Source organism: Garra rufa, chromosome 7, assembly GCF_049309525.1.
Source record: "Garra rufa chromosome 7, GarRuf1.0, whole genome shotgun sequence".
Taxonomy (NCBI): domain Eukaryota; kingdom Metazoa; phylum Chordata; class Actinopteri; order Cypriniformes; family Cyprinidae; genus Garra; species Garra rufa.
In genome coordinates, this window is record NC_133367.1 from 32,683,955 (window position 1) to 32,694,620 (window position 10,666).

The 10,666-nt window shown below is 39.8% G+C and overlaps 1 protein-coding gene across 2 annotated transcripts in view; it reads right to left on the reverse strand.

Moving 5' to 3' along the window:
- Positions 1-626: 626 nt before the first annotated feature.
- Positions 627-10,666, reverse strand: part of LOC141339295 (complement factor H-like) — a 35,353-nt gene continuing 25,313 nt past the window's right edge. For both annotated transcript variants that reach the window (XM_073844917.1, XM_073844916.1), the window contains 13 exons: positions 8,825-9,019; positions 8,575-8,745; positions 8,311-8,484; positions 7,995-8,171; positions 5,255-5,443; positions 4,745-4,918; positions 4,464-4,640; positions 2,110-2,301; positions 1,671-1,850; positions 1,346-1,525; positions 1,090-1,272; positions 971-1,011; positions 627-819 (listed from right to left, as the gene is read on the reverse strand). In XM_073844917.1, the coding sequence (XP_073701018.1) occupies positions 986-1,011; positions 1,090-1,272; positions 1,346-1,525; positions 1,671-1,850; positions 2,110-2,301; positions 4,464-4,640; positions 4,745-4,918; positions 5,255-5,443; positions 7,995-8,171; positions 8,311-8,484; positions 8,575-8,745; positions 8,825-9,019 (2,018 nt within the window). In that variant the 3' untranslated portion in view covers positions 627-819; positions 971-985. The remainder of the gene's footprint in view (positions 820-970; positions 1,012-1,089; positions 1,273-1,345; positions 1,526-1,670; positions 1,851-2,109; positions 2,302-4,463; positions 4,641-4,744; positions 4,919-5,254; positions 5,444-7,994; positions 8,172-8,310; positions 8,485-8,574; positions 8,746-8,824; positions 9,020-10,666) is intronic.

The window sequence follows — 10,666 nt, forward strand, 5'->3', positions numbered from 1 at the left end:
CTGTTTCGGTCGGTCCTTCTGTCAGGGATGCGTGCAAGACGAGACGAAAGTCAAAGTAGACAGTTTCTTTAATATAATACTCCAAATGGAACAGGGCAGGAACAGACAGGAACACAGAAGGCTTTCTCACACAACACGTAACGTTAAGGACCGACAATACACTGAACTCAAATACAGACTTATAAAGGGAACTGATAATTAAACACAGGTGACGGTGATTACACAAACGAAGACTAAACCAAATGATTACAAAATGACGGGGGGAAGACAAATGGGAAAAACCAATGACAAAACAGACAGAACTGTGACACATGACAGATGTGAAAATTTGTCATGAACTTGTACACTCATTGCCAAGGAGGGTCAGAGCAGTATACTTAAGAGTTAGTGAGGACATGTTGAGTACTAAAATATTGCATTATCATTGTGTTGAATCAAGGGTGTATTCATTTCTACAATGGCATATATTTATGTTTTTATTAAGAATATGTTTAATAAACTGTGCCATCTTTCTATGAATTATATTAGTGTTCATTAGGAAAATACATCTTGTACATATATGCTGTGCACTGTAAATGCAATGCAAGAAACATGATGAAATAAAGAACACCAAGGTTAGTCATTAATATGTTTTAATCATAAGGGTTGAAGAAATACATTACAAGAAGTAAAAATAACAGTTGCATAACTAGCATGACAATGGACAGTAGCTGAAGGATGTTCCCGCAAGCATATATGTACATGGTTGTGTGTGTTTGTCCATCTTCATTTTTTTTCTTCTTCATGCATTAGATGGTTTTTCAGATCTTAATCAAGAAACTATGACAAATACATAATTTGAGAAACGTTTAGGGAAAGGGACATTACTTAAAATCTTTAGTATTTATAAATGCATGCTACAAAACACAAACACTCATTTCCAAAGATATTCTCAACAGTTATTGTTCAAATGAATTATGAGTTACTTTACCTCAATTACAACAGGTTATTTTAATTTATTTTGTGCATCACCTGAAAAACAAAACAAAACAAGCAATTAGTATGCATATATATGCAAAATCTGAAAAAGAAAGAAACAATAGTACTCACAACTTTTGTCAATCTGTAGATTCCCGTTAGAGCACGACACGTCCACATACGCCTTCATCTCACTTCCAGTATTCCATCCATCTTTACAGTTAAGTCTGTACTTTTCTGCATGCTTTATAAAGATCTTTCCTGTAGGAAGCTCTAGATTGTACTTCTCGACAATGTCATCAATTTCGCAAGGTCCTTCAACAGAGACAAACATAACGTTAAAAACAGTACAAAACAATTAAGAATTAAAATGACAAAAATGACTCACTCAGACATTTCGGAGGAGTGTCCCATTTCCCATCCACACACTTATAAACATCCTGTTGCTTGGTAAGCACATAGTAAGGCTGGCAAGTGTAAGATACTTCTGTGGTTACTTTATCTTTTGTACTGACGATGGAGCTGAAGTCTCCATTTTCAAGATATGGAGGAGGTGGACAGATCTTACCTAAACAAACAATAGCTTTGTAGTGTCAGACAATCTTGTATACTTCATCATCATGTGCACTTATTTGCAAAATTTTCAATGATACAGTCCATCGATACATTTGGGATTAAATTATTACAGATCTAGTCAGATCTTGGTGACTCACTTTTGCAGTCAAACGTTGCGTTCCAGATTCCATTTTGACACATCAAAACTCCTCCTGGAATTTCATTGTATGGTTCATTGCATGTGTATGTCAGTGTCTCAGAGTTGCTGTATTCAGTTTTCGCATCTGACAGTGTCACAAACTGCAAGTTCTTTATCGGTTTGGAACACTGAACTGTTCCTAGAGGAACAATTGAATGCAAAATATATTAAATATAACATTTGTTCAGTTGTTCAAATGCTAGTACATTAATATGTTTTGATTCATAATGTGATTTCTCCCTGGAAAAATGTGACTCTTTCTACATTCTTGAGAAAATTCAGAAACATACAGATAAATATAATTCACTACAGTCTTAAATTCCTTTTCATTTCTACATCTCTACATCATTTCTACATTTCTATACATATAATGTGTAGTTGGTGGAATATGTCAGTACCTCCACATTGTGGATATGGGTAATTCCACCTCCCATCTGGCAGGCATTCGATTACACGATGACCATAAAACCTCATCTTGTCATCAGTGCATTGGAAAATTAGGCTATGTCCAGGTTTATAAGGTGAATCGATGCTTGGATGTCCAAATACAATTTGTATATTTTTGAGTTCTTGCTCCTGACAAGTACCATCTGTATATATTTAAATAATTTTTTTAATAACATTACAACAAATCAAATATTTTAGAGTGTATGTAGTGTGTCACCGTGTGTCTTACAAGGTAAAGACTAAACAAAACATAAAACTGGATTACAGCAAACCTCATTGGTACTTGTACCTAACGCTTAAAGATTAGTTCACTTCCAGATTAAAAATTTCCCAATTATTTACCCACCCCTAAATCATCCAAAATGTTCATGTCTTTCTTTCTTCAGTGGAAAATAAATTTTTGACATATACAGTCAAGCCCGAAATTATTCATACACCTGGCAAATTCTGACTTAAAGTTTTATTCAACCAGCAAGTTTTTTTTGACCAGAAATGACACGGGCTTCTCCCAAAAGATAATAAGACAATGTACAAGAGGCATCATTATGGAAAAAAATATTTCTCAGCTTTTTTTTTTTTTTTTTTTTTTTTACATTTGAACAAAAAGTGGCATGTCCAAAATTATTCATACCCTTTGCAAACTGTCAGAGTCTATGGGAAAATCCAAAGTTCTATACCATTCCAAATAGTCCAAGCTGTTCTAAAGCATCCTAATTACCCTCATTCACTGGGAACAGCTGTTTTAATCAACTCAACAGGTGAAAAACAGAAGCTCTCTGCTGTTGGTTTGTGGACAATCATGGCTGAGACAAAGGAGCTCACTGAGGACCTGCTGCTGCGCATTGTGGCTGCTCACAAGTCAGGAAAGGGCTACAGGACCATATCTGAATGTTTTGAAGTTCCAGTGGCTACAGTGCAATTATTAAAAAATACAAGACGTTCCGCACTGTAAAAAATCTCAGAGGACGTGGTCGGAGGCCAAATGTGACACCTATGCTGGCCAAGAGGATAGTGAGAGAGGTAACAAAAGAATCCAAGGATCACCACCAAGGCCATCCTGATGAATCTGGGATCTGCTGGTGGCAACATCTCAAGGCAGACAGTCCAACAGACAGTGCACACCGCTGGGTTCCACGGACGCAGACCAAGGAGGAACCTAATGTTTTGTGGGTGTTTTTCAGCCGGTGGACCAGGGAACCTGATCACAGTAAACGGCACCATGAAGAAGGGGCAATACATCAAAATTCTCAACAACAACATCAGGCAGTCTGCAGAGAAACTTGGCCTTGGGCACCAGTGGACATTTCAGCACGACAACGACCCAAAACACACAGCAAAAGTGGTGAAGAAATGGTAAGCACAAAAACATTAATGTTTTGCAGTGGCCCAGCCAGAGTCCTGACTTAAATCCAATTGAGAATCTGTGGAGTGAGCTAAAGATCAGGGTGATGGCAAGGAGACCCTCCAACCTGAAAGAGTTGGAGCTCATCGCTAAAGATGAATGGTCAAAAATACCAGTGGAGACATGCAAAAAGCTGGTCAGCAACTATAGGAAGCATTTGATTGCTGTAATAGCCAATAAAGGCTTTTCTATTGATTATTGAGAAGGGTATGAATAATTTTGGACATGCCACTGTTTGTTCAAATGTAAATAAAAGATGAGTCATATTTTTTTCCACAATAATGTCTCTTGTACATCGTCTCATTATCTTTTGGGAGAAGCCTGTGTCATTTCCGGTCAAAAAAAAAAAAAAACTTGCTGGTTGAATAAAAGTAACTTCAAGTCAGAATTTGCCAGGGGTATGAATAATTTTGGGCTTGACTGTACATATATCTATATATTTATATATCCAAAGATCTGGCATGAAACTCCATATTGCGCAGCCCCAAAAAATCAAACCCATCTGACATAATGACATCATCAGATGGTGCAGCTTATTGGTTCTTTCGATATCAGCAGCCAGTGAGCTTGCTGCTCAACATTCAAATACTCGGCTAGTGCTTGCTGTATCAGTTGCAGTGCGCTTCAGAAACCCCCCACCTTCCCTAGCTCCACCTGTATAGATCTGCTACGGGGTGATCATGCATGCTACATATGGGGGTTATTTCACATATGTTATATGTGCAGCACCAGTATTTCCTACATGCTCACAGCAGCATGTTGTGGAAGTATTGGCAGTAGCAAGTCTCAGTACTTGCTCTGCTACAGCAGCAGCGTAGCAGATCTATTCCACCAAGACCAAACACATTAACATTGTCATGCACATTACCATGCAATTCCCTCATAGAGTTGTCATAAACATACCATTGCATTTCTGTATGCCAGTCCATTGGCCCTGGGAATCACAGGTGATTTGTACAGGCTCCTCTGGTTCAAATCCAGGACGACATTTATATTGTATTCTTGAATTGATTTTGTACTTTAGTTTCTGATCTCCCGCAATCTCTGCATTTGGGATTATTGGTGAGTCACACATAATTTCTAAAAAAAAAAAAAAAAAAAAAAAAAAAACCATCAACATAATCATATAGTTTGATATTATAGGCCCATGCTTTAATCTGTCCCTGCTCCACAGCTGAACATACCATCACACAGTGGGTTTGGTGTCCATCTGTCTCGTGTACATGTGGCCTCTGCTCCCATTTCACGATATCCAGACTTACAACTGTAGGATTTCTTTGCTCCCAATTTCATATTTCCACTGAAGTAATATTCCGGGCCACTCACATGCTGGTCATGTGGAACCTCACATGTAATCTCTGAAATACAATTCACATGCTTTCAATAATATTCAATGAATTCAACCAACCTGAACTCATGACGGAAACATTTGTGTGGGAACGTTTTCGCGAGATGCGAAATACATACCAGTAAGTACATATCACTGCAGTTTCCAACAGAAATTAACACTAAACGTGGTAAAACTGCAAGCACTTGTAATCGTTTTCGTACACAGCTATGATTACAGCTCAATACATGCTTTTAGCGCCACTCAGCGGATATTTCATATCGAATGTCACGAAACGTACATGGTGGTACGTATTTCACATCATGAGATCAGCACTAATTCCAGAAGTGTTTTTCAATAATCTTACCACAAACAGGTTTGCTGTCCCACTTTCCAGTACTTTGGCATGTAAATGATTTGCTGGTATCTTTTGTAAATAAAAAATGTTTTTCAGAGCAGATGATCTCCACACTTTCTCCAATTTTGAAAATAGTTTTTCCCTCTGGGTTGACTCCTTTTACTCCTGCTATGGTTGACTCAAACTGACAAGTTAATTCTGTACAAGACATAAAACTAGAGTAAAGGCCAGTTCACTGCAGCACAAATGTTTGTCATGAAAATTCTGTCCGATTATCTCAGACGATTTGAGTTAAGAGTCAAGTCAATGCGTAAACAGTAGGCTGGATAAAAAAGCTATTTTACAATATGTCAGTAGGTGGTGCTTACAGAGAAGCAGGTTGTTGTATTTGCTGTGGTGTTAATCAAACAACACCAGAACAAAAATAAATTCACTATGAATATTGAGTATATCAGGGCCATTCTTCAATGTTAGAGTGCACTTTTTATGTGTCTTAATTTTAAACGGATAGAAAGATTTTAGCATAATTTCCCGAATGGCTAGATTTCTCAACACTATAAAAAAATAAATCTATAAAGACATACAGTCAAGCCTGAAATTATTCATACCACTGGCAAATTCTGACTTGAATTTACTTTTATTCAACCAGCAAGTTTTTTTTTTTACCTGAAATGACACAGGCTTCTCCTAAAAGATAAGACGATGTAGAAGAGGCATCTTTGTGAAAAAAAAAAATATATTACTCATCTTTTATTTACATTTAAACAAAAAGTGGTATGTCCAAAATTATACATACCCTTCTCAATAGTCAGTAGAAAAGCATTTATTGGCTATTACAGCAATCAAACGCTTTTTATAATTGATGACCAGCTTTTTACATGTCTCCACTGGTATTTTTGCCCATTCATCTTTAGCGATGAGCTCCAAATCTTTCAGGTTGGAGGGTCTCTTTGCCATCACCCTGATCTTTAGCTCCCTCCACAGATTCTCAATTGGATTTAAGTCAGGATTCTGACTGGGCCACTGCAAAACGTTAATGTTTTTGTCTGCTAACCATTTCTTCACCACTTTCGCTTTGTGTTTTGGGTCGTTGTCATGCTGAAATGTCCACTGGTGACCAAGGCCAAGTTTCTCTGCAGACTACCTGCTCCTTTTTCATGGTGCCGTTTACTGTGATTAGGTTCCCTGGTCCACCGGCTGAAAAACACCCCCAAAACATTAGGTTCCCACCACCATGTTTGACAGTGGAGATGGTGTTCTTAGGGTTGAAGGTTTCTCCTTTTTTACGCCAAATGAAGGCTACATCATTGTGGCCAAACAATTCAATTTTTGTTTCATCTGACCATAAAACAGAAGACCAGAAGTCTTCTTCTTTGTCCAGACGAGCATTTGCAAAGGCCAAGCGGGCTTTTGTGTGCCTTATCTGGAGAAGTGGTGTCCTCTTTTGTCTGCGTCCATGGAACCCAGCGGTGTGCAGTGTCCATTGGACTGTCTGCCTTGAGATGTTGCCACCAGCAGAGCCCAGATTCATCAGGATGGCCTTGGTGGTGATCCTTTTTTTACCTCTCTCACTATCCTCCTGGCCAGCACAGGTATCACTTTTAGCTTCCGACCACGTCCTCTGAGATTTTTCACAGTGCGGAACGTCTTGTATTTTTTAATTATACTTTTCACTGTAGCCACTGGAACTTCCAAACATTTAGATATGGCCTTATAGCCCTTTCCTGACTTGTGAGCAGCCACAATGCGCAGCTGCAGGTCCTCAGTGAGCTCCTTTGCCTTAGCCATGATTGTCCACAAACCAACAGCAGAGAGCTTCTGTTTTTCACCTGTTGAGTTGATTAAAACAGCTGTTCCTAATGAATCAGGCTAATTAGGATGCTTTAGAACAGCTTGGATTATTTGGAATGGTATAGAACTTTGGATTTTCCCATAGACTGTGACAGTTTGCAAAGGGTATGAATAATTTTGGACATGCCACTTTTTGTTCAAATGTAAATAAAAGCTGAGTAATATTTTTCTCCATAATGATGTCTCTTGTACATCGTCTTATTATCTTTTGGGAGAAGCCTGTGTCATTTCCGGTCAAAAAAAAATAATTGCTGGTTGAATAAAAGTAACTAAGTCAGATTTTGCCAGGGGTATGAATAATTTTGGGCTTGACTGTATATACACTAATAAATATAGAAAACATAAATACACATATTAACAATCCAATAAGAATTCATTTGCATTAGGTATTTGAAGATTCTTGATATAGTAAAATAAATAAATATATAAAAACAATCAATCAATCAATCTGCCTGTCCATTGAGCCTGGGAATTACAGGTGATTGGTACAGGCTGCTCTGGTTCAAATCCACGATGACATTTATATTCTATTACTGAATTGATTTTGTAGTTTAGCCTCTGACCTCCCGCAATCTCTGCATTTAGGATGTTGGGTGGTGCACACATTATTTCTGTAAAAACATTTGTCATACTAATGAAAATTCATAGAGAATTCATGAAGATTATGTGCACAAATTGTAACATAGATAGACAGATAGATAAACCCATTAGATGTTTACTATCAGGGTCAAGGCAAAGTTGCTGCTTTACTGTGCAAAGACAGTTTCAAAACACTTCAAAATTCAGATTTTGTATGATTTTATAGCACCGATATATAATAACTTGATTGGAAAATTAAAAAGTTGCATCATGACATTCAATGGAATTATAGTCTAATTGTCAATATCCTGTAACATACCAGTGCATTGCTGTATGCCTGTCCATTGAGCCTGGGAATTACAGGTGATTTGTACAGCCTGCTCTGGGTTAAATCCAGGATGACATATATATAAAATTCTTGAATTGATTCTGTAGCTTGGTCTATGACCTCCCATAATCTCTGCATTTGGGATGTTGGGTGCTACACACATTTTTTCTGTAAAACAATCATGCATTGCACTAGTTAGAATTTATCAATGCAATGCAACTTATCAATTTGATTGAATATAGAAAAAAATCAATGTATCATGATATTTAATAGATTAGAGGTAAAATGCCAGTAAACTGTGGAATACCAGTGCATTGCTGTATGCCTGTCCATTGAGCCTGGGAATCACAGGTGATTTCTACAGGCTCCTCTGGTTCAAATCCAGGAAGACACTGATATTCTATTCTTGAAGAAATTGGATATTTTGATTTCGAGCCTCTCACAATCTTTGCATTTTGGATGTTGGGTGCTGCACACGTTTCTGTAAAAAAAATTTCATCATAAAAATGACTAATTCATATTATATGAAGAATCATTTGCATATTTTGTGAGATTTAATAGCAGAACATACTAGCACACAGTGGATTTGGTGTCCATCCTTCTTTTGTACATGTGGCCTCTGTTTCCATTTTGTCATACCCAAGCTCGCAATAGTAATAATGTTTTGTTCCCAATTTCATATTTCCCCTGAAGTGATATGGACTATACACATGCTGGTCACGTGGAACTTCACATGCTATCTCTGAAACAAGATTCACATGCTTTTAGTAACATGCAGTGAGTTCATCACTATATCCAAAGGTGTTTCTCTATAATCTTACCTGCACAAACAGGCTTATGATCCCAGTCTCCATTATCTCGGCATGTAAATGATTCCCTGGTTTCTTTTGTAAAAATGAGCCAGTGTTTTTCAGAACAGATGATCTCCACCTTTTCTCCAACCCTAAAAATAGTCTTTCCCTCTGGGTTCATCTTTTTTATTCCAAATGTGGTTGACTGAAGACTACAAGTTATTTCTGTACAAAACATAATTATGCAGAAATAATGGTAATAAGAGATTAAGCATCAAAAATATGTAAAAATGGACTGAGTTTTTTTTTTTTTTTTTTCTAATTTTTTTAATCTTAAAATGAAAAAAAAGAGAACTTTCAATGGACAGAATCCCTTAATAAGCATTAGATGCACATTTTCTGCTTTGGGTAGTGTTAGAAATGCAGTATTGCTAAACTACAAAAAAATAATAGTTCCCTTCCGGGAACTCGAGCCGCGTCAGGAACGCTATGGGGAACGCCATTGGAGGGCAGCACTCTGAATCATGTCTACAACCAATGAACGACGGGAGTGACGTCACAGGCGTGGTGACGTCATCGACCAGGAAGTATAAAGCACGTGCGTTTGAAGCCGGCGGCAGCTTTTGTCATTCAGCGAGAGCGCTCTGTGTCTGTGTCTGTTTGAACCATACTGCTGTTTTTCGTGCACAGTTTTGCACACTTTTATTTGAGTAGTATGGCTTCAAAACAACCTTTAAAAGAAAAGAGTTTGGTGGCGGTTAAGCGCCCGCATAGACAGTGTGTCCCTCCTTGCCAACGCTTCATTGTTGGTGAGGACACACACAGTCTATGCGTGGTTTGCTTGGGAGCGGAAAGCCCTCTTTGAGGAGGGGGCTTTCACCAGCGTTCCCCGCGGGTCTGGCCCCTCTTCCGCCGAGGCGGAGCGGCGGCTGCACTCATGGGGTTCGCAGCTCGATCTGCTGGAGGGTATGGAGACGGGTAACCCCCTATCTCTTCCCCCACTCAGGGGTTCGAGCGATCTCCTCCTGGATGTGGAAGCCCGCGCTGCGGTTTCTTCCCCCCGGGAGGAGGTCCCAGAGCTTCTCATGTCTTCCTCCGAGGAGGTTGATATTGAGAGTGGATGAGCCACAACCGCCACCCCGTTCGCCTCACTACGAGGAGCTCGTGGAGGTGCTGACAAACGCGGTAGCCAAGTTAAACATTTCATGGCCCGCTGAAGAATATCATGAGCCGCAGCGAAGCAGACTTGACGATCGCTTCCTGCGGACAAAGTCAGCACCTCCCAAACAGAGCCCTCCCTTCTTCCCTGATCTGCACAAAGAACTTTCCAGATCATGGGAGAAGCCGTACTCCTTCCGCCTCTTTAACCCCGCTGAAAACTATGGAAATGTGGGGGGTGCAGAGGAGTGCGGATATAGGACGATGCCACGGGTTGAACAGACGCTTGCGGGCTATCTGTCACCCGGTTTGGCGTCGTCCTTGAAGGCTCCGTCCTTGCCCACAAAGCCACTTAAAGTTACATCAGGCTTGATGGGCAAGGCATACACGGCAGCAGGTCAGGCTGGCTCATGTCTCCACACCATGGCCATCCTTCAGGCATATCAAGCCGACCTGCTGAAGGAGTTTAACGAGGGCGAGGAAGTAAACATCACAGAGATGCGACGTACAGCAGATCTCGCTCTCCGCACCACCAAGGAGACCGCCCCGCGCTGTGGGGCGGTCTATGGCAGCCCTGGTGGCCGCGGAGAGGCATCTCTGGCTGACCCTGTCTGAACTAAAAGAGAAAGACAGGGTCACGCTCCTGGACGCCCCCCTGCAACCCTCTGGCCTCTTCGGTGCCTCAGTGGACACGGTTGTCGCCAGGCACCAGGA